The sequence below is a fragment of the Leptomonas pyrrhocoris genome, assembly GCF_001293395.1.
Source record: "Leptomonas pyrrhocoris isolate H10 chromosome Unknown, whole genome shotgun sequence".
Classification (NCBI taxonomy): Eukaryota; Euglenozoa; class Kinetoplastea; order Trypanosomatida; family Trypanosomatidae; genus Leptomonas; species Leptomonas pyrrhocoris.
In genome coordinates this window covers 157090-179185 of record NW_015438385.1, presented here as the reverse complement: position 1 = coordinate 179185, position 22096 = coordinate 157090, and the positions used below count along the sequence as shown (strand labels likewise).

Genomic DNA, 22096 nt, shown 5'->3' with positions numbered 1-22096 from the left:
AGAAAACAATATATGTGCTTCTGTATCATTCCTCTTTCACCCATTTGAACTATCATGCTGCCTTTTTTCCAACAATATATTTCTCTTGTTTCGCTGTGTGCGTATGTGTGTGTCTCTTTTGACCAATGCGATGTATTGTCTCCAGTGGGACTGGCTGGAGCTGGGAAGTTGGCGAACAACTGCTGCCTCAAGACATGTGTATCAGACAACCGAGGCGGCAGTGACCTTTCTTGTGAATCCGTGTTTCTTGTTTCTTGTTTCTTTTCATTCTTCTCTGATGTGATTTGCTTATTTGTGTATTTTCTTTGAATAAAATCTTTTCTCTCTTGCGTTGCTCGACGGGGGAAGATATGAATAGAAAGAAAATCATATATGTACGTGCGTGTCGCCCAGCCACCGACTTGTGTGGGCAGTCTACAAAGGAACTAATCTAAAGTTGAAAAAACGTCTTAACGACGTTTTCGGCTTTTTTATGCTACGAGAGGCGAAGCAGTGGAGATTTTTAAAATACTTTTTTCCCTTCTTCGCCTGTCTGATCCTCTAACCGCACAGCAGGATCGGACAGCTTTTTGCGTCTCGTTACCATCGCATTGTGGAGGCATTGACGGACGGCTGGCATGGGGGTGCGAATACATGCAGAGATGAAACCCTTGCATGTTGGTGGTGTCTCATCGTGCTGAAGCAGCCCTCCGGGTTTTTTTTTTGAATGTTTGGCGGTTTGCTTTCTTGTCTGACGTACTCACATGAACATTGTGCTCGCAATGTAGCGCACCGTGAGCGCACTGAATGCCTCCTACGGTCACCTCTCCCTTCTGCGCTTCTCTCTCTGAACGGGTTTTTTTTTTTAGTGGATGCAGAGTAGCAGACTCCGCAGACTTTCCTATCGTCGCTTCCGTCCACCGTGCTCACTAAACGCACATACGTATTTTGTAAGTCACACAACTCTCCGTTTACTGATCATGTCTGATTACCCCAAGACGCACAAGGAGTGGCTGGCCAAACTCGTCAGCTTCAACACCATCTCCTCCAACTCTAACCTCCCCCTCATGGATTACGTCAAGGGCTACCTCAAGACCTTCGGCATCGAGTCGACGTACATCTACAACCCCGCCAAGACACACGCGAACCTCTTCGCCACGCTGCCGGGGAGCAACGGCGCCACGCAGGGCGGCATCGTGATGTCCGGCCACACGGACGTGGTGCCGGTGGAGGGGCAGAAGTGGGACTCCGACCCCTTCGTGGTGGTGGAGAAGGACGGCAAGCTGTACGGCCGCGGCACGTGCGACATGAAAGGCTTCATTGCTGTCTGTCTAGCGTTGACACCAACGTTCATGAAGATGAAGCGCGTCAAGCCGATCCACTTCGCCTTCTCGTTTGATGAGGAGGTGGGCTGTGCGGGTGTGCCTTTCATGACGAACTGGCTGAAGGAGAAGGGCTTCAAGGCGGACTGCTGCCTCGTCGGTGATGGCGGCTTCAAAGTTTGCACAGGCAACAAGGGTTTCAGCTCGTGGAAGGTGGTGGTGCACGGCAAGGCGATCCACTCCTCCATGGCACTGATGAACACGAGCTGCAACGCCATCGAGTACGCCGCGCAGATCGTCGCGAAGATCCGTAAGATTGCCGAGGATCTCAAGAAGAACGGGAAGCACGACCCTAATTACACCTGTCCTTTCTCGTGCATGTCCGTGGGCCTTATCAAAGGCGGCAATGCGGTGAACACGGTGCCGGCGGAGTGCGAGTTCACCTTCAGCGTTCGCGTGACGGAGACGAGTGTGGCGAAGCGTGTGGAGACGGAGGTGCAGGAGTACATCAACCGCGAGATCCTGCCTGCGATGCGCAAGGAGTATGCGGAGGCCTCTGTGGACCTGAAGCCGGACTGGTTTGCCCCGGCGTACAACGCCAACGAGAAGCACCCGTTCATTAAGATGGTGCGTGAGATGCTGCAGGACTCGAAGATCCGCAAAGCCGGCGGTGGCACGGAAAGCGGCTTCTTTGAGGATGACCTGTCGATTCCGACGGTGATTGTGGGACCGGGTGGCTTTGGTGCCCACCTGGCGAACGAGTACACGGAGGTGCAACTGTTGGAGAAGAGCAGCAACTTCACGAGAGACTTGGTGGCTCGTGTGACGGGCGAGAGCGCCGTGGATTTCTCGAAGATGTAAGCAGAGGGGGACAGGCAGTTTCCGTCGCAGGTTCCTTGTGGCGTCGCTCAGGAAAGTGTGGTGTCCCAATAGCGACAGTGTCTTTTTCTTGTCTTGCAGGAACGCTAACGGAAATTCGTTCCTGCCATTCTCGCCTTTTAACTATTCCTTGTGTTTTCTTCTATTTAAAGCGTTGTAGTAGTTACAGATCGAAACGAATGGAGAGCGGCAAAGGTGTTGTAAACGGCAATCCTGTCATGTGTTTGTTTTTGCTGAGCTCTCTATTTCTCGTCCTTTCCCTTAAGTGCCCGTCTCGCACGTTATTTATTCTTACTTCAATGATTAAAGATGACAAGGCTCCGCCGTAACGGCATTGAGTGGCCTGTACATAATACAAGAGCACCGTGTTGTAGTTCTTCGTTGTGGTGTTTTCTTTCTTTGTGCTGACAATTCCGACGCTCTTAAAACTGTAGCCGCTGTTCTCATGCCCGCCCTTTGCTACGCATGGTTTATTCTTCTCTTCTTTGGCTCAAACTGCGGCCCCCCGGCTTATCGCAGAGAACGAAAGTCCTCGTCGGCGTGCGCTCTAAGCAGCTTTTACGTTTCTTTTTCTCTCCCCTGAAAACGATAGAGAACTAATAGCCTTCAAACAGTTATTTGTTTGTTGTTGTGTAGTCCTCGACCTTTCTTTTGTGGTTCCGTGATTCTTTTTCTTGAGACGACTTCTTTCTTTCTTTCCCCCTTTTTTAGCTTTCATCCTTGACCTATTTAGCGAAGCAAAGAACCTAAAGCCACCCCCGGCCTATCAATCCTCTTCTTGTTTTTTCTTCTTCTGTTTATCCGCTGCGGTGTGAAGTGACTGAGCGATCAGACGAAAGACCCACGAATTAAAACGATGACAGGGAGAAATAAAGAGCGGAGCCCCGCCAAACGAGTGAACGAGTCCTTTCTCCATTGCAACGTAGATAACAAAGAAACGCGTTCTTCAATAAGAGCGTTAACAGAGAGGAGAGAGAGGAGAAGGGTGTTCTGTTTTCCTTTCCCTCCCCTCCCTTTTGTTGTTTTCTGGTGCTCTTCTTGTGGTAGTTGCAGCGCTTCAACGGTTATTACTATGCCGGCGAGTTTAGTGTCGTCACGATCTTCGCGCTCCGTCCGCGCATTACTGTTATCGTTTCTCCTGGAACTCCTCTTCACACTTTCTTTTCCTGCTCTTCCCACCCTGTTGCCTCTTTTGCGTGGTGCGTCTCTCCGCTGATTGCAACGAGTGCTTCTTCTTGCACATTTTTACGAGCATCTCCGTGTGCGTCTGCTTGCAACTCTCCTCCTTCTGCTAGCCTGTTGACGCGTTAGGGACCCTTCCATCAATGGACTCTCTCCGTCAACAGTAGATACGTTTGCTAGAGTACTCGCCGCACAACAGCAACCAAAAATTCTCTTTCTGCTAAAACGAGTGCTGGCAAAGCTGCATGCGTGTTATGAAAAGAAAAGCGCTGCGGTTTTTACTCCATACATTTTCTTGCGTGAAAGCCGCCCCGAAGCACCCGCTGTGAGAGCGTGGAGCGCTACGTATGCCGTCCGCGAGATACGAGGGCTAAACCTGCCACCGTGCCCGTACCCGCACTTCGATTCAAAAGACGGCGACAATGAATGTGTTTCTCGTGTGTGGTGAGTGCGGCTCATCTGTGGCCCTGCAGGGCAACAGTGCCGCAAGGCAGCGCAGCGCTTCTTCTGCTGTGCAAGAAGCGGTGCAGTTCCCACCTCTTCACGTCGTATCGGAGTCCGCGGCGCAGACACCAACGACACCTGTTAGCGAGCACCGCACCCGCACGCGAAACACGTCACAGGACGGGGAACACTCGTTGCTGCTGCAGTCCCTTCTCCCTCCCCCGCCCAGCTCTATCCTTGTGAGCAGTGAGACGCACCCCGCTGCGGCAACGGCACACAGCAAAGCCCATCGTACCCGCAAAACAAGCAACCTCTCTTTCTCTAACAACGTCAATAGCCCTCACATTCGAGGCACTCGTCTCGATCGGGTCCGGCTGACGTCGCTGAATGTGGCCGATGAAAGCGCCCTTGCGGGATCGAACTCGTACCTGCTCTCGAATAGAAGTTTGCCGCCGCAGCCGAACCAGCGGACACCAAACTCGCACTCGAAGCCCGCCGGACGCCGTCTGGGGAGTTCGCCCCACAGCTATGATCCAATGGCCGGTGCTGCGGTGGCAGGTGACGCCATGGCGACTTCGACCATAGCGCTGCGGGACACGATGCGCCGCTCTGGCGTGCGATTTCTGCCCTCTCAAAGCGACGACGACGGCGACGGCGTTGGGATGGTGAAGGATGCGGCGGTGAGTGGCGACGGTGCTAACGGCGGCTACCCTCGTCATTCTGTTGATGGAGAGAGGATGAGGACACCGAGGAGTGGCACCCCGCACTGTCGACAGGACGACCCGGGTCGTGTCGGAGGGGATCGAAACTCCGACCTGAGCAACCGGTCGTTCTCGCTCCGCTCCGACAGCCCCCCTCCGCCATCACGGCCGCCGAACCCATTCGTGCGCCACAGCGGGGAGGAGCTGCACGAGAGTTTGTTCCACCCGCTGAGCCTCAACTCGAGCTTCGACCCCACGCGCACGCAGCGTCGCGGCAACGGCAGCGACGGCGTCTTCCTCCTCTCCAACCCTGATACTCACTCCACATCCGCGAGCCCCACCGCCTCACCTGCCAGCATTCTACTCAAATCGAGTACCATCCGGCACTCCGTCACGAACGGGGTCACTGGAGGAAACAGTGGCCATCCGTGCTGGGACACCCCACGCGGACCGCGAGAGACCCAGAAATCCACCTCGGAGCGTCGTCACAGCGCATTACCGCTGCCGTGCTTCGTCAAGCAAGACATCTCGCCGCAGCTGTTCTGTCAACAGGAAAGCGACAGCGGCGAGGATGATCTCACCGTGGAGAACGTGAAGGCCGTCATCGAACGCATGCAGAAGAAAGACAACAGTCCGACAGCCTTCACGAAGTCGCCGAAACGAGAGAAACGATGAGAGCGCCGACCGTCGTCTCCGCACCTCACGCGCGGTGATGATGCGCTTTCAGAGAAGAAGAAGCGGCCGAATATGTGCTGTCTGACAGCATGGTTGTCTCTTTATTGCCCTTTTCTTTTCTCCCTTGCAGTGCTCTCTTCCGGTGTCCTTTCGCTTCTGGGGTGACTCGTCTGTTGCCTCCCCCTCCGCCGTCGTTCACAGCAGTTGGCGCTTTTCTTTTCTTTTGTTCTTTCTGAGGAAGCGCAGCGGAAGAGACACAACTGAATAAAGAAAGTTTTGATGTGGCACCTAAAAAAAGTCGTCAAAGTGGCCGATGCGTACTCGAAAAGAGAGGAAAGTGATTCTTCGCAGAGTGTCGGCGGATGCGGTTCGACGTGCCGCTCCGATGCTCCGCCGCCTCTCTCCAGCATGGTACTCGTCAAGCATGATCTCACAAGATGTTTTTGTTCTTGTTTCAATAAAGATAAGCTTCTTTCAGGAGCAATAAATAGTCTTTGAGCTTTTATATATTTTTTTTCTTTCTCCGTTAATATTTTCTTACGACCCTTTTGCCGTTCGCAACTGTTTGTGGTTTGTGGGACACAATCTTCATCGTAAAACGCATGGAGAAGGAAAAGCAGCAGCACCACCCCAACAGTCTCTTTGAGCAGTATCATTCACGTATGTTTGCACAAAGACGGCGAACACGCATAATGGATGTTCTTCTTCTTTCTTTGTCCTTTAAATTCGCTTCTTCACAAACACACATATGAGGCGAGGGCCGACTTGGACTGACATGATCCACTGAGCTGACGCGACACATTTTCAGCTTCGTTGTCTTGACCTTCATCTCTATCGTAATTATTCCTCTACATTTTCTTTTTCTTCTTAACTCTTAGTATTCTGAAAGGCATTTTTTCTCCGTCCTTGTTGTGCTTTTGTGTTTTTCCCTTTTCGATCTTTCTTCATATATTCCGATTTCTGTCCCCACACTGTACCTTTTCTCTTAACGCTTCAGCGTCTTGTATCTCGGTGAATGAACCGCTCTTTCAAGTTGCGGAGGCTTGAATGTGTGCTCTGAAGTTCCGACTGACACGCACACGCTTTCCCCAACCGCGACGCTTTCTTGTTTTCCTTTTCTGGCGTATGCTTCTGTGCAGTTGCTGCAGCACGCATCCTCCCTCCTTTTCCACAATGATCCGCCTTTTCCTCCTCATTTTCGTTTCGCTCCTCCTCTTATACTGTGTGCTCCCTCTTCCTCCTTCTCTCATTTTCAGTCTGACTCTTCACGTTGCTCTTAACTCTTTTCGTCTGCCTTCTGTTTTTCTTTTTCTTTAAACGTGGAACTTTTGACTTCTCTCCTGCCGGACGAATCGACTCTCTGTTCTTTTATTCTGCCTGTTGGTCTTGTACGTATATAAGCAGCTTTCTCTTCTTTATTCCTTGTTGCTTGTTTCTCACTCCGCAAAGGACCACCGAGTTGATTGGTTGCTTCTGCTGTATTCTTTTGCGTGCGCGCCTCACTTTTAGATAGACCTTTGTGCGAACGGACTTGATTGCTCACAGCCTTTCCTCTTTTTTCTTCTTCAAGAGTTTTCGTTCTTTGTTTTCCAACGGTGCACTTAATCTGAAAGGTAACGAAAAGGCCTCGTTGGTATGAACGCAGCGTGCTGCCGCTCACCAGAGGGGCCTATTAAGCTTCCTACGCATCTTTTTTGTGAGGTGAAAAGCGCAGGGAGAGATGCAATGGCTTTTCTGCCTCCCAGGGAAAGAGCGACGCCTTCTCTCTCGTCCCTTTCCTGTTATCCGGCCCCCAATGATGCACAGCATTTCGCCATGCATCGTCGTGCTCTTTCTTCCACTTTTCTTTTACCTTTTTGTTTCTCTCCGTCCCGCAACACGCGTTACCAAACGCACCCTTAAAAACACCAAAACAAGAATTTAACGTTGCATGCACACGTTGTGCCGTTGCACATTTCCACAGTTTAACTCCTCCGCCGACAACATCGAAGGAAAGGTAATGTAAAAGCGGTGCCACAGCTTTATCACTTATCAGTTTTATCGATTCAGTGTGACGTAGCCGTCATGCTGTGCCGTAGCTTTTCGCGTCTGACGCGGCCTCGTGGTTGGACGGCGGCCCCGCGGACGAAAACGCACTTCGACGTCTGCGTGATTGGCGCCGGCCCTGCCGGCATCGCAGCCGCCCTGCGCGCGGCGGACTACAACAAACGGGTGTGCCTCGTGGAGAAGGAGCGCGTCGGCGGCGCTGACTTGTGGAACGGTGCGCTGCAGTCCAAGACGATGTGGGAGTACTCGAACATTCTTGGCAAGATGCGCGGCGATACAGGGCAGCGGCTCTACGGCGAGAGTCTCTCGCGCTTTCTCGAGATCGACGAGGACAAAATGAAGCGCTCCATGGCGCAGGTGAGCCAAACCCGCGAGGGTCAAATCCTGACCGCGCTGAAGGCCGCACCGAATGTGGAGCTGATCGGCAGCAAGGCCACCTTCAGCAACGACCACGAGATCCAGTGCCACAGCAGCGCCGCGAAGGAGTACTGCAGTGTCACGGCGGACTACTTCGTGATCGCCACCGGCTCCAAGCCGCGGGAGCACCCCTACGTCGCAGCGGACGGCAAGCTGGTGATGACGTCCGACCACATCATGCGGGCGCCGCTGCCGAAGAGTCTGGTGATTGTCGGCGGTGGCGTGATTGGCTGCGAGTTTGCCAGCATCATCGGACGGCTGGGCAAGACAAAGGTCGCCATCATCGATAAGGCCTCGCACATCCTGCCCCGCGAGGATCCGGACATCGTCCACATGATCGGACGCGGCATGGATGCCGCAGGCGTCGTGGTGCACCACAACTCCGATCTCTACGACATGCAGCCGTGGGAGGAGACGCCGGCGGAGGCGGAGGCGCGCCACCCGGCCGATCCCCGCCCGCAGTGCGGCGTGCAGTATACGGTGATGGACCGCACCTCCAAGGCACTGACCACCTTCCAAGTGGACCGCGCGCTGCTGGCGGTGGGCCGCGCGCCGAATTACGTCGGTCTCGGCATCGAGAACACCAGCCTCAAGACGCTTGGACACCAGCTGCATGTGAACGATTTCGGCCAGTGCGTGGGCACGCCCCATATCTTCGCCATCGGCGACGCCGCCACGCGGATGCAGCTCGTCAGCATGGGCGAGGCGCAGGCGAAGTTGGCCATCGACTACATCTACGGCACCGAGCTGAGAGTGGCACCGAACCTGTCCGAGACGATGTCGAGCGTCGCCTTTCTCACCCGCGCCGTCGCCTCCGTCGGCTACAACGAGTCGCAGTGCCGCGAGAAGGGCATCGCGTACATCGCGTCGCGGTACAGCTACGAGGTGGTGAGCCGTGCCGTGGCGGCGGCCAACACGGAGGGCTTCGTGAAGATCATCGTCGCCGATGACGCGGAGCGGCGCATCTTGGGTGTGCGGGCCGTCGGCCTCAACGCGAGTACGCTTGTCGACATCGGCGCCCTCGCAATTCAGAATGAACAGACAGTCTTTGATCTGGCGGGCCGCTTGACGGCGTACCCGGCGGTGTCGCAGGCCTTCCAGGAGTGTCTGCGGTCTATTCTCGACCGCCCCGCCCGCCCCCACGCGAAGCCGGCGAGTGGCGTGAAGTTGACGAAGTGGGCCCCGTCGGACATGGAGCGCGGTGTGGCGTACAAGGGAAAGAAGGCGGCCGCTGCGCTCGATCAGGCACGGACGGCGGCGGAGGACGGCCGGCAACAGCGGTGTGGACCGCCGTCGTCGCCGTCACCGTTGTTGTCCGGTGAGGCGATCGGCAAAGGAAAGTCGGATGCTGCGTCATCAGGTAGTATCCAGCCTGGCTCTTTTTTCCAGTCCTCTACAGCGGGGCGATGAGGAGAAGGGCACAGGAAGTAGTGCAGGTGTCCACCTCGTTTGTGCTCTCGCTGATGAGTAGTCCGGTTGTAGCAGCCAGGAAAGGTGGAATAGGTTCACTCACGCAGACTTGCGTTGCGCTCGTTGTCCACTACCATTAACTCCTCCACATATATGAACGTGTTTGTTGTGTTTTCCGTTGTCGTGGTGTCGATCCCTTTCTCCATTTGCTCTTTGGTTTCTCACGTTTGCTGTGGGGAGTCTGCGTGCTTTTACAACAGAAGTACAGTGGCGCCAGGAGTGCGCTTGCTTTTTATTTCAAAAGTCAAAATGAATAGAACAGCCTTCTCTTTCTTCAATTGCAGCGGCAGGCAGCTTTGAGGAGTCTGCCGACAGTGGACGATAAAGAAGAGCGTGCGTTGGGTTTCCTTGTACTTTGCGTCAGCGGGGGGTCCGCACGCAACGTCTGACTTACCACGTGTTCTCCCCAGGTGCGTCATATCGCTCATTTAGGATGCGAATGAATTCGTGGAAGCAGCTGCGAGGGCTCAGCTGTCTTTTCCTTATAATTATTTACTGGCGTTGCTTTCTCTTTCTCTCTTTCTCTCTCTCTCTTGTCTTGCTTTCCTTTCTGTCTCTACACGCACACACACACACACGCACACACATTGCATACGAGTTGCATTGATATCCGCATTTTACCATCTTCCAAGGTCGCCGCAGCTTTTCAGTCGCATCTCTGAAAATCTGCGTGGAGGTGCTGAAAGCCACGATCAGTATATCGCTTTCTTGCTGTTGCTTCGTGGTGCGACAGCAGTCCTTGTTGCTCGCCTTCCACGAGGACGATCATCACGCCCCTCCTTTTTTCTTTAAGTATCCTCCTAGCCCATTTTCCTTCATTACTGTAGCAATCGTCTGCCCTTCTCTTCCACACCGCATTAGAAGGAAACAACCCGCATGTTCCGTCCTTCTCTCCTTCACTTGAAGGTGCCCTTCCCGGTGCTGCGCAGCGCCGGCGCTTTCCCGCGCTTCGACCTCTGCGTCATCGGCGGCGGCCCCGGCGGCATCGCGGCGGCCATGCGGGCGGTGGACTACGGCAAGTCTGTCTGCATCGTCGAGGCGGATCACTTGGGCGGCGCCGACCTGTGGGGCGGCACGGTGCCCTCCAAGATGATGTGGCAGATCGCTGACTTCGCATCTACGCTAACTGACTCCGCCTTCACGAGCGACCTGCTCGACCAGGGCGACGCACGCCGCATCGTCAGCGGCATCCCGAGCGAGCGCATTACAGCGCTGACGCAGAAAACCTGTGCCGAGAAGGAGGCGGAGTGGCGCCACTTTTTAGAGGTCGCGGGGGTGCAGGTCATCGCCGGCAAGGCCTCTTTTGCGAGCCCGCACGAGGTCGACGTGCACACCAAAGGCACGGGGGAGTACCGCGCCCTCCAGGCAGACAACTTTCTCATCGCCACCGGCTCGCGTCCGCGCAGCCACAGCCTCGCCGTGTGTGACCACGTCCACATCGTCAACTCCAGCGACGTCTTCCAGCTGCCCGTGCCGCAGAGCATGGTGGTGATTGGCGCCGGCCCGATGGGCTGCGAGGTGGCTTCGATGTACGCCAAGCTGGGGCGGACAAAGATTTATTTGATCGACAAGGCGGCCCGCATTCTGCCGAAGGAGGACGAGGACGTGGCCATGTACGTGCAGAAGCACCTCATCCAACGCGGCGTCATCATCCACCACGACTGCCGCTTATTCGATTTGGAGTCCGTGGACGGGGGGTGCCAGTACGCGGTGCGGAACATTTGCACTGGCGGCATCGAGACGTACCACGTGGAGCGGGCGATGGTGGCGGTGGGCCGCGTGCCGAACCTCGAGACGCTGGGCCTGGAAAACACGGAGATGCGCGTCGTGAACGCCATGCTGGACCGCGACGAGTACGGTCGGTGCAAGCCGTACAAGCACATCTTCTGCATCGGCGACGCCGCGGGCAGGCAGAAGACGGTGAACATCGCCCACGCGGCGGGGCAGGCGGCGGTGGACACGATGTTCGGCTGCTCGCCGCGGCAGGCGGTGAACGCGTCTGCGCTGTCCAACGTGGCGACGAACATGTTTTTGGAGAACGAGGTGGCGGGCATTGGCTTGAACGAGGAGCAATGCCGTGCAAAGGAGATTAGCTACAGTGTCGCGAAGCTGGAACTGAAGCATCTCACGCGGTCCGTCATGATGGGCCGCTCGGACGGCTTCGTGAAGCTCATTGTCACGAACAATCGCGAGAAGCGAGTACTGGGTGTGCGGGCGGTGGGGCCACACGCCGGCTCTGTGGTGGAGGTGGCATCACTGCCGATCCGCAACAACGAGTCCGTCTACGCGATGCTGAAGCATAAACCCGCCTATCCGTCCCTCGTGGAGGGTGTGACGGAGTGTGCGGCAATGCTGGTGAGCCGCAACCAGCGCCGGTCGGACGTGGTGGACCGAATCAGCATCAAGACATGGCAACCCGATGCGCGGGTCCCGTCCGTGTAGACGCGGGTGCATTTGGGAGGAAAGTGAAGGGAAGCAACGGGGGCAGTGGGTGTGTAGGGGTGCGTTTGCTGTTGATCATCACGGTGTTGCCAACCATTGCAGCTGCTTGGAGCATTTTATTTACCGTTCACTGTTAAAACAAAAACCGCGTTTCACGAATACGAGAGGATTCGCTGAAGGGCTGTTGAAGGAGCAGAATTTCATTGTTCTTTGCTTCTTGTGTGAACAGCATCCGTTACGTGCGTACTCGAAGTACCACATCGTGACGTGCGACGTTGGCCAAATTGACGAGTTGGGGGATCTTCGGCTTTCTGTGTCGTGTTCATTCATATGCTGTAGGCAAATCGATGCGCAATCCGGCCCGCTGGCTGGACGCGGTGCGTTTCGTACTCCGCCTTCCAACTTGAGACACTTTGGATTGAAGTCTCCTTTTCTCTCTCTTCTGTTTTATCGCTAACAATTTATGTTGTACCTCCTCGCTTCTCTGCTTATTGGTTTATTGCTGCTTCTTGTGTTCAACAGCGCATATCTCACCTTCTGCAGTGCATTACTTGTCTGCGTGTGTGTGTGTGTGTGTGTGTGTTAGATCCCTATCCCATTGCTTTGTGCTGTTATACCCGGCGCCACCGACGGGTCTCTCGCATCCTAATCCAAGATGGGCGTCACCGCCACGGAAGATGTCATCATCGGTAAGCTGCTGCTAAACCCGGTGCACAACACCTCCGCGCCTGTCCCAGCGGCGGATGGCGACAGCAGCCCCACCTCGTCCTACGTGCGACAGTCACGGTTACAAGCTTTCAAAGAAGAGTCCGCCGCAGCGGCCACACCCAAGACAGGGCTTGCCAGTCGCACTGTGCAATCACGCGGTGGGAGCACGAGCTCGACCGACCTGGCCGTCGTCGCCAAGAACGAGTTGACAGAGGAGGAGGTGACCTATCTCGTCATGGAGTCACGCAAGCTCTTTATGTCGCAGCCGATGCTGGTGGAGATCGCAGCGCCGGTCAACATGTGCGGTGACATCCATGGGCAGTACTACGACCTGCTGCGCCTGTTTGAGCTGGGTGGGTACCCGCCGGAGAGCAATTACATCTTCCTCGGCGACTACGTCGACCGCGGCGAGCAGTCGCTTGAGTCGGTGTGCCTCCTCCTCGCTTACAAGCTGCGCTTCCCGAACAATTTCTTTCTCCTCCGCGGCAACCATGAGAGCAGCAGCATCAGTCGCATTTACGGCTTCTTTGACGAGTGCAAGCGTCGCTTCAGCGTGAAGCTGTGGAAGCTGTTCACCGACACCTTCAACTGCATGCCCGTGGCGGGACTGGTGGAGGGGCGTATCTTGTGCATGCACGGAGGCCTTAGTCCGGAGCTGCGCAGCTTAGACCAAATCCGACGTATACTGCGGCCAACGGACGTGCCGGATAGCGGCCTGATCTGTGATTTGCTCTGGTCTGACCCGGCAGACGAGCCGATTGTCGGCTTTGGCGACAACGACCGCGGCGTCTCGTGGACCTTTGGCGAGAACGTGGTGGAGGGCATCGTGCGCAGCTTCGACTTAGATCTGATCTGCCGTGCGCACCAGGTCGTTGATGAGGGTTACAAGTTTTTTGCGAAGCGAAAACTGGTGACGGTCTTCTCTGCGCCGAATTACTGTGGTGAGTTCGACAACTACGGCGCCTTCCTCTGCGTGGATGCGAGCCTGATGTGCAGTGTGAAGCAAATTGTGCCGCTGTTTCAGGTGGATGAGTTTTATTAGTTCTCCGTGTACGTAGACGATACTCCGTGGCCTGTCATGGCTCTTCCTGTTGTCTTCTCCGCTGCGCGTTGCTTGTTGAAGGTAAAAGAGAGAGACCTGTGACGGCGACTCCTGCTTTCTTGTCTTCAGTTTTGTTTCTTTGGTTAAAGTAGACCTTTTATAGGAGGTTGTTGCGTAACGGTACGCCAATGACCTTCCGTTTTGAGATAAATGTGTTGCGGAGACGGAGATGAAGACTGCAGGCTACTCGTTCTCTCTCCCTTATGTCAAGACAGCTGTGTTTTGTGTTTCCATCTCGGCCATGTATAGGCGGACATCATCGTTTCTGTTTCTCTCATTGATTGCCGTGCTGTGCTGTCGACATGCGTTTGATGCCTCGTAGGTGCCTCAACTAGGGTTGGTTTGCCAGTTCCTATCTTACCATATATACTATATAGCTGCTGTCGCACCCTTTTGTTGTTGCCGACGTGCAGTTTGAATTATGATCTGTTTTACTGTTCCGCGGTGAGCTGTGACGCTGCTGTCTGCTCAGAGGCGGTATGTGCGGTTGTGGCGGTGGTGTTTGCATCTTGCTTTGTTATCGAGAGACAGCAGTGCGTGGGCTGCTCGCGGAATTGCCGTGGGCGAAGCCGAACAGCTCGCAATCGCTCAAGCTGGATGCAAAATATAATGTTGTAGGTATTTGCGCTTGGTGTGTCGGTCTTCACCCTTCTTCTATGAATACGATTTGTTGCCATTGAAAAGAAAAAAAAAGAACGAATAGGAGCGGTCGAGATGAACGCAACTGCTATGCGAACTTCACGAGAGGGTGGCGGGAGCTTCTCTTCTTTTCCCCTTCTTTTTCCGAGCGAACGACGCACGTCTGCACGACATCAAGTAATTCTAATGCTCAAAATCTTCTTTCATGGCGCCGCCACAAGCAGCACAGCAATGAATGTCGTTTCCAATACTCTTCTCATCTGACAGAAATCACATGTCGTTGGCAAAAGCCATCAGCTTTCCCGTTGGTACTCAAATCTTGTGCGGCGCATTCGTTGACTTCGGTTTGCGGACTCCTTATGGTCCACTTGTCTTTTCGTCCTCGTTCTCACCATCTCACCCTTCCAGCCGCACGTCCGATGCGCTCTGCGGTGCAACTTCTCTGAGTTTAAAAAGGGAATGCTTCCCCATTTCTCAAGATTATGCAAAGGCTTACAAAGTGGCACCTATTTCGCTGAGTAAGTTCAGCTCAACCTTTAATACATATGTGCTGATAGCCTTTTTCTTGCTTTTAACCGTGCCGACACATTGTAGAACGGCCAGAAATGCAGAGCACAGCGGTGCGTAACGATGAGAGTTCGCCGTGCGCACCAGACACTGTTCCCTTTCTGGAAAGCAGCACGGTCGAGTCGGAGGATCGTTCTCCGCGAAGTGTGATCAACAACGGCGACGCTCGGGAAGTTTCCCAGAGAAACGCTCCAGATAACAAAGATGTTGACTCCACGCACGCCGCTACACAGCCTGACAAACAGCTCCCCAAGCCCTACACGGCTGATTGGTCCCCTTATCTTGTTCTCGTGCTTTCTTGTCTGTGCGTGGCCGCTGCCGGGCTCGGCGGGAACGCCGTCCGCCTCGCCATGGAGAACTGCTTCGTCAAGTACCCGTTCTTTGCCAAGTTTTCTTACATTCCGCCCAACGCCGTCGGCAGCTTCGTCATGGGCCTCTCGGTGACCCTCCTACCTCCCGAGTCCCATCTGCCGCTGACCTACCGCGCCGTCTGCGTCGGGTTCTGCGGCAGCTGCACGACCTTCAGCACGTGGATGGTGAAGGTGATGGTGCAGAACTCGGCCGGTGACGCCTTCGAGCATCTTTTCCTCGGCGCGGCGATGCCGATCGTGTTCTTTCTCTGGGGCCGCGATGGTGGGCGAGCGCTGCGGTGCGGTTGTGATGCGCTGCTGCACTGCCCCTGGGCCACGTGGACGGCACATCGCAGCGTACTGCGCGCACTGGACATGACCGCCGTGGCGCTGCTCGTGGTGGCGGCGGTGCTGGCGCCGGTGCTCGTGCAGGTGTACATCAATCGAGGCCGCGTGCGAGTCATCACCACAGACGACATCCGCATGGTGGTGTTTGCCCCGATTGGTGCCCTGCTGCGCTTTCTCCTTTCCTTTTACCTGAACAAGCGTGACGGCGTCGCGCAGTTTCCCCTCGGTACGCTGATCGCCAACTTAGTGGCGGTCGTGCTGTCCGTGATCATGTTCAACATGCAGGTAGAGCACCCGTGGAATGTGTGGTTTGTCATTGTCCAGCAGGGTATCAGCGGCGCCCTCTCCACCGTCTCCTCGCTTGTGAATGAAATCGTCGGCTTCTACGGCAATGGGCGGATTGCCTTCACCTACTTGTACGTGATCGTTACGGTGGGCGTGAGCATTTTCATAGGTGGCATCGGCCGCCCTCAGATGTACCGGAGAACGGTGAACTGAAAGGGCGAGGATGGGGAAGGAATGGGCAGCAGCAGCTCCTGCCATCCTACTTTGCCAATGACTTCTTTTTCTGTCTTCGTTGTTTCCTTCCGATGAATATCATAGGTATGGAAGTTTCTTCTTTTTTTTTTTTAATGGGGTCATGGGGTTTTCACTGACTGCACCGCTACCACTTCATTGAGTGCTCTGCTGCCTTGCACTTTCTTCTTCTCTGTCTCTTGGGCAATCAAAATAACAATGGAATCACTCAGTGGTAGTCTCTTTTTAGCTAAACAGTGAAACGCCGCCTTCGTCGTGGCAACACCGCAGCGTTGCATTAAGGTTCACGCCACGTTGACCACGTTTCATGCACGAGTAGCTCTGCAGCTATTCACATGTTCTCCATCTTTATCTTGCTTTCTCCTCTGTTCCTCTTCACACTCTTCTCTTCTTCTTTCCTTTTCCTACGGACGGAGTAGGTGTAAGTGCACGTGTGTGTTTGCATGTATGTGAAGTTCGTGTGTTTGTGTAGTATTTATTCTGCTCTGTGTATTCGAGTAGATCTCCCCCTCCCTTTACCCGTACTTAAAACTGTCGTTTACGGTTTCTACTACCTCGATTTCAGCTACCATACATATATAAAGCTCTAAGCATCACAACTCACCAACAAGCAGAAGCCAAGAAGCATGTCCGGTGGTGCTCCGCTGCCGCCTTCGCAGATGCCGCTGCAGAAGGTGCACGATGTGCAGTTCGAGGTCTTCAAGGAGCGCCAGATTAAGGCCTACGCGACCTGCCGCATTGAACACGCCAAGTCCTACGAGCACGGCCAGCCCGTCCGCGGCGGCATCAACGACCTCCGCATGGGCACCACCGACTTTGACTTCAGCTGCGAGACGTGCGGGCTGAAGCACCCGGAGTGTCCCGGCCATTTCGGCTACATCGAGCTCGCCGAGCCGATCTTCAACATCAACGTCTTCGATGTCGTGCTGATCGCCCTGAAGTGCGTCTGCAAGTACTGCGGGGCGCTGCTGATGGACACAAATGACCCGACGGAGATGAAGAAAATCGCTCACGTGCAGGGCATCAACCGGCTGCGCCTTGTCGCGAAGCTCTGCGGCAGCGTGTGCAAGCGCAGCAAGGACATCCAGGGCTGCGAGGGCAAGGGCCGCCAGCCCCGCATTGGGCGCTTCCTCGGCATCTACCCCGGCCTGCAGGTGAAGGTGACGCAGGAGGAGCAGGATTACGTGTGGCACGCCGATAACGCCCGCCAGGTGCTGGACCGGGTGTCGGACAGCGACGCCCTCATCATGGGCTTCGACCCCCGCTTCTGCCACCCGCGCGACCTCATCCTGACGGTGCTGCCCATCCCCCCTCCGCAGGTACGCCCCGCCGTGGCCTTCGGCTCCGCCAAGTCCGATGACGAGCTGACGCACCAAATCATGTCCATCGTGAAGCGCAACATCCAGCTGCGCAAGGACAAAGAGTCTGGCGTGAAGGCGGCCGTCGACCGCTCGCGGGCGCTGCTGCAGGAGCACGTGGCGACCTTCTTCAACAATGCCTCCACCTTCTACAAGCCGGCGAAGGTGGGTGACACGAAGAAGCTGAAGTCGCTGACGGAGCGGCTGAAGGGCAAGTACGGACGTCTGCGCGGCAACTTGATGGGCAAGCGGGTCGACTTCTCCGCCCGTACGGTGATCACCGGTGACCCGAACATCGACGTCGACGAGGTCGGCGTGCCCTTCTCCGTCGCCATGACGCTGACGTTTCCGGAGCGAGTGAACGTCATCAACAAGAAGCGGCTGACCGAGTTCGTGCAGCGCGCCACGTACCCGTCCGCGAACTACATTATCCGGCCCAACGGCAACGTGACGAAGCTGGCCCTCGTGAAAGACCGCAGCTCGGTGAACCTGGACGTGGGGGACGTGGTGGAGCGCCATGTGATTGACGGCGACGTCGTCCTCTTCAACCGGCAGCCGACGCTGCACCGCATGAGTATGATGGGCCACCGCGTCCGCGTGCTGAACTACAACACCTTCCGCCTGAACCTCTCCTGCACCACGCCGTACAACGCAGACTTTGACGGGGACGAGATGAACCTGCACGTGCCGCAGTCACTGCTGACGAAGGCGGAGCTGATTGAGATGATGATGGTGCCCAAGAACTTCGTGTCGCCGAACAAGTCGGCGCCGTGCATGGGGATTGTGCAGGACAGTCTGCTCGGCAGCTACCGCCTCACCGACAAGGACACCTTCGTGGACAAGTACTTCATTCAGAGCGTCGCACTGTGGCTGGACCTGTGGGAGCTGCCCGTGCCGGCGATCCTCAAGCCGCGTCCGCTGTGGACCGGCAAGCAGATCTTCTCGCTCATTCTACCCGAGGTGAACCACCCGGCCTCGCCGTACGACAAGCCGCCCTTCCCGCACAACGACAAGAAGATCATGATCCAGCGCGGGCAGCTGCTGGTGGGGGCCATCACGAAGGGCGTCGTCGGGGCGGCCCCGGGCTCGCTGATCCACGTCATCTTCAACGAGCGGGGCTCCGACGAGGTGGCGAAGTTCATCAACGGTGTGCAGCGAATTACGACCTACTTCAACTATTGCTTCGCCTTCTCGGTCGGGGTGCAGGACACGGTGGCGGATGCGAGCACTCTGAAGGAGATGAACAACGTCCTGCACAAGACCCGCCAGTCCGTCGAGAAGATCGGCGCGGCGGCCAACAACGGCAAGCTGACCCGCAAGGCTGGCATGAGTCTGCTTCAGTCCTTCGAGGCCGATGTGAACAGCGCGCTGAACAAGTGCCGTGAGGAGGCCGCCAAGAAGGCGCTGAGCAACGTGCGCCGCACCAACAGCTTCAAGGTCATGATTGAGGCCGGCAGCAAGGGCAGTGATTTGAACATTTGCCAAATTGCCGTCTTCGTCGGCCAGCAGAACGTCGCGGGCAGCCGCATCCCCTTCGGCTTCCGCCGTCGCACGCTGCCCCACTTCATGTTGGACGACTACGGTGAGACGTCGCGTGGGATGGCGACCCGCGGGTATGTGGAGGGGCTGCAGCCGCATGAGTTTTACTTTCACACGATGGCCGGCCGCGAGGGGCTCATCGACACCGCCGTGAAGACCTCCGATACGGGCTACCTGCAGCGCAAGCTGGTGAAGGCGCTGGAGGACGTCCATGCCGCCTACGACGGCACGGTGCGTAACGCCAACCAGGAATTGGTTCAGCTGGCCTACGGTGAGGATGGGCTCGATGGGGCGCGTATTGAGGGCAATCAGACCTTTTCTATCCCGCACATGACGAACAACGAGCTGGCCGACAAGTACCGTTACGAGTACAACGACGAGGGCAGCTTCTCAGAGAACATGGGTGGCAGCTACATGGACACCTTTGTGCGAGACTCGCTGCTGCGCGACCCGCAGAGCGTGTCGAAGCTGCACGAGGAGTACAACCAGCTCATGAAGGACCGTGACATGTCGCGCCTCATCATCGACATGGAAGAGAAGAACAAGCTCAAGATGAACTTGCCGGTGAACGTCGCGCGGCTCATTCAGAACGCACGCACGACGATGGGCAAGCGCAGCCAGGTATCGAACCTGAACCCCATCACCGTCATTCATCGTGTGCGGGAGCTGCAGGAGGATCTGGTACAGCTCTTCCCCTCCTATCACAAAGACTACAGTGGCCGCTTCTTGAATGTGCTGAGCCAGCAGCGCGTCGAGCGGGCGCTGACGCTCTTCGGCATTCACCTGCGCCAGATTCTCGGCTCGAAGCGGGTGCTGAAGGAGTACAAGCTGAACGACAAGGCCTTCGAGTACTTGCTGAAGGAGATCCGCACCAAGTACCAGCAGTCCCTCATCGCCCCAGGCGAGATCATCGGCGCTATCGCCGCCCAGTCGTGCGGCGAGCCGGCCACGCAGATGACACTAAACACCTTCCACAACGCCGGCATCTCGTCCAAGAACGTCACCCTCGGCGTGCCGCGCCTGCTGGAGCTGCTGAACGTCAGCAAGAACCAGCGCAACGCGAGTATCGCCGTCTGCCTCACCCGCGAGTACCAGCAGCGGCAGAAGGCGCAGGAGGCGCAGCAGTACATCGAGTACTGCACCCTGGCGAACATCACGACGACGGTGCAGATCATCTACGACCCCGACCCGCTCAACACCGTCGTCGCCGAGGACGTGAACATTCTGGAGTGGGAGCAGGCGGTGATGAACGAGGATGAGCGGCTGGACGCGGAGCAGCCCTCGCCCTTCATCGCCCGCCTCATCCTCGACACGGAGCTCTTCAACGACAAGCGGCTGAACATGAAGGACGTGAAGAGCGCCATTCGGCAGATGGACGACTCCTACCTGGTGCAGGCGAACCTGGAGAACGACGGGCACCGGGTGGTGCGTCTGCGGCCGCGCAAGTGTGCAGGGGCCGACTCGGTCCCTGAGCTGACGAAGGCGGTCGCGCAGCTGCTGCAGAACGTCCACCTGCGCGGCATTCCCGGCATCAAGAAGACGCTGCTAAAGGAAGGCACCACCTTCAGCGTGGACCCGGCCACCGGCGGCATCGTGAAGGAGTCGAGCTGGATGGTGGACACGGAGGGCACGGCGCTGCAGCGCATCTTTGTCGGTGTGGTGAACCACCAGGGCGTCAACATCGTCGACTTCGCCAAGACGAGCAGCAACAAGATTCCGGAGATCGCGACGGTGCTGGGGATTGAGGCGGCGCGGCGCAAGCTGCTCTTCGAGCTGCGCGAGGCCTACCTCGCCTACGGCTTGAACATCAACTACCGCCACTACACCATCTTGGTGGACACGATGTGCCAGCGCGGCTATCTGATGGCGGTCAGCCGCACCGGCATCAATCGCAGCGAGACGTCCGGCCCCCTCATGCGGTGCTCCTTTGAGGAGACGGTGAAGGTGCTCATGGCTGCGGCGGCCTTTGGGGAGAAGGACCCGGTGCGGGGCGTGTCGGCAAATCTCGTCCTGGGCAACCAGGCCCGCATCGGCACTGGCCTCTTCGACTTGATGCTGGACATGAGTAAGCTGCAGCACGTGGTGCCGCTGGACAAGGCGACGGAGGGGCGCACGTCGAACGTGTACCACACCGAGGCCTCCGTCGCACCCGGGTCGTCGATGCAGGGCCTGCACAGCGACCTGCCGCCGTCGACGGTGCACGAGAACAGCTCCATCGGCATCGGGGCCTCCTCCGTCTACCCGCGGCAGGGCGGTGGCGCAGGCGGCGTGGTGGGCCCCTACGCTGGCATGGCGATCGAGGCGAGTCAGGTGCTCTTCAGCAGCGTGCTGCACCCCAGCATGGGCGCCGCGCTGGCTGCCTCGAACACGAGCGACTACCACAGCAGCCAGCACCTCTCCGGGGCCTCTACCTACGTGGCGTCGTCAAACATGGCGAGTGTGAGTGCCCTGGATGTGGATCTGTCGTCCTATCACTTGCAGTCGGTTGCCCCGACCTTCCATGGAGGAGCCGGTGGCGGCTACGGGTCGCTGCCAGGGGGGATGCCCATGCCGGGGGCGCCGGCGATCGGCGGCAGAGGTCAGCCCTACCCCTTCGAGGACTCAAACGGTAGTCTGAGCGGCCTCGCGGGTGCGCTGAGTGGGGTGGCGAACTCTCGCGCCAGCGCGCCGTACGACCCGAATCAGCCGTCGCACGACTTCTCACCGACGGAGGAACAGGAGGAATAATACGAAACGTATGTGAGAAAGAGACCGCAGATTCAATGCGGATCCTCCTTTCTCTTTTTCTCTTGCTAAGCGGGTGTTGTTGAACATCGTAATGTTTGAAGGTTTTCCTTTTCCGCCTCCCTTCGCACCGTCGTCTCGCCTGCTGATGAATGTGGGGAAGTACTTTTCTTCCTTTGAATGATGCCCGTTGGGGCATGCTTTTACGGTTGAGTTCAGTTAAACTTTAAGCGGGAGCCGTTGTCTTCTTTTTTGTTGTTGTTTCTTACGTTTCGGCGTCGTTGTTTCCGTGGGTTGTTGCTCGTGACACCGTTGACTCCATTTCCTTCTGTGATTGTAGGGACAATACCTCTTCTTTTTCCCCTCTGTGGCGTGAGTTGTTCGATGATGTGCTTGCCGGGTAAGTACCCTTTATGGGATGTGAGATCTCTAGATGAATGCCCCCAAGCAAGAACTAACGGTACAGTGCGTGCATTTGGGATCTTTCATGTGTCGTCTGCGCTTCTCAGGGCCTTTGAGGAGTGCGCTACGCGGCGGCTTGGAATAGGTCTGACGCCTTTTCATTGGAAGATGCTGTGGAGCGAACGGTTTGCTGGCAGAGCAGAAGGTGAGGCACCGCACCGACCCCAGCAACAAAGAGGAAGGAGGTCACACTTTGAGGCAACAC

The 22096-nt window shown here is 56.5% G+C and overlaps 7 protein-coding genes across 13 annotated transcripts; all 7 read left to right on the top strand.

Annotated features, from left to right (window-relative positions):
- Positions 1–847: 847 nt before the first annotated feature.
- Positions 848–2162, top strand: ABB37_09156 (glutamamyl carboxypeptidase putativemetallo-peptidase Clan MH Family M18; the record flags this gene model as incomplete). Of its 2 annotated transcripts, none has more annotated exons than XM_015808475.1 (1): positions 848–2162. In XM_015808475.1, exon 1 carries the CDS (start codon positions 960–962, stop codon positions 2160–2162), a length of 1203 nt encoding a protein of 400 aa, XP_015652928.1. In that variant the 5' UTR covers positions 848–959. The 2 variants fall into 2 exon arrangements, with proteins under 2 accessions (XP_015652928.1, XP_015652927.1); XM_015808474.1 differs by having other exon boundaries at positions 857–2162.
- Positions 2163–3405: 1243 nt separating this feature from the next.
- On the top strand, positions 3406–5182 carry ABB37_09155 (hypothetical protein; the record flags this gene model as incomplete). Of its 3 annotated transcripts, none has more annotated exons than XM_015808473.1 (1): positions 3406–5182. In XM_015808473.1, exon 1 carries the CDS (start codon positions 3785–3787, stop codon positions 5180–5182), a length of 1398 nt encoding a protein of 465 aa, XP_015652926.1. In that variant the 5' UTR covers positions 3406–3784. The 3 variants fall into 3 exon arrangements, with proteins under 3 accessions (XP_015652926.1, XP_015652925.1, XP_015652924.1); XM_015808472.1 differs by having other exon boundaries at positions 3432–5182; XM_015808471.1 differs by having other exon boundaries at positions 3475–5182.
- Positions 5183–7098: 1916 nt separating this feature from the next.
- ABB37_09154 (putative mitochondrial acetoin dehydrogenase e3 component-like protein) lies at positions 7099–9055 on the top strand (the record flags this gene model as incomplete). Its single annotated transcript, XM_015808470.1, has 1 exon — positions 7099–9055. Exon 1 carries the CDS (start codon positions 7247–7249, stop codon positions 9053–9055), a length of 1809 nt encoding a protein of 602 aa, XP_015652923.1. The 5' UTR covers positions 7099–7246.
- A 657-nt stretch (positions 9056–9712) lies between these two features.
- ABB37_09153 (putative mitochondrial) lies at positions 9713–11557 on the top strand (the record flags this gene model as incomplete). 2 transcript variants are annotated; one of them, XM_015808469.1, is made up of 1 exon in its annotated part: positions 9713–11557. In XM_015808469.1, exon 1 carries the CDS (start codon positions 9992–9994, stop codon positions 11555–11557), a length of 1566 nt encoding a protein of 521 aa, XP_015652922.1. In that variant the 5' UTR covers positions 9713–9991. The 2 variants fall into 2 exon arrangements, with proteins under 2 accessions (XP_015652922.1, XP_015652921.1); XM_015808468.1 differs by having other exon boundaries at positions 9747–11557.
- A 521-nt stretch (positions 11558–12078) lies between these two features.
- Positions 12079–13307, top strand: ABB37_09152 (putative serine/threonine protein phosphatase pp1(5.9); the record flags this gene model as incomplete). The annotated part of the gene is made up of 1 exon (XM_015808467.1): positions 12079–13307. Exon 1 carries the CDS (start codon positions 12213–12215, stop codon positions 13305–13307), a length of 1095 nt encoding a protein of 364 aa, XP_015652920.1. The 5' UTR covers positions 12079–12212.
- A 1106-nt stretch (positions 13308–14413) lies between these two features.
- ABB37_09151 (hypothetical protein) lies at positions 14414–15769 on the top strand (the record flags this gene model as incomplete). Of its 2 annotated transcripts, none has more annotated exons than XM_015808466.1 (1): positions 14414–15769. In XM_015808466.1, exon 1 carries the CDS (start codon positions 14612–14614, stop codon positions 15767–15769), a length of 1158 nt encoding a protein of 385 aa, XP_015652919.1. In that variant the 5' UTR covers positions 14414–14611. The 2 variants fall into 2 exon arrangements, with proteins under 2 accessions (XP_015652919.1, XP_015652918.1); XM_015808465.1 differs by having other exon boundaries at positions 14462–15769.
- Positions 15770–16223: 454 nt separating this feature from the next.
- ABB37_09150 (RNA polymerase ii largest subunit (RPOIILS)) lies at positions 16224–21432 on the top strand (the record flags this gene model as incomplete). Of its 2 annotated transcripts, none has more annotated exons than XM_015808464.1 (1): positions 16224–21432. In XM_015808464.1, exon 1 carries the CDS (start codon positions 16435–16437, stop codon positions 21430–21432), a length of 4998 nt encoding a protein of 1665 aa, XP_015652917.1. In that variant the 5' UTR covers positions 16224–16434. The 2 variants fall into 2 exon arrangements, with proteins under 2 accessions (XP_015652917.1, XP_015652916.1); XM_015808463.1 differs by having other exon boundaries at positions 16227–21432.
- Between the last annotated feature and the right edge of the window lie 664 nt (positions 21433–22096).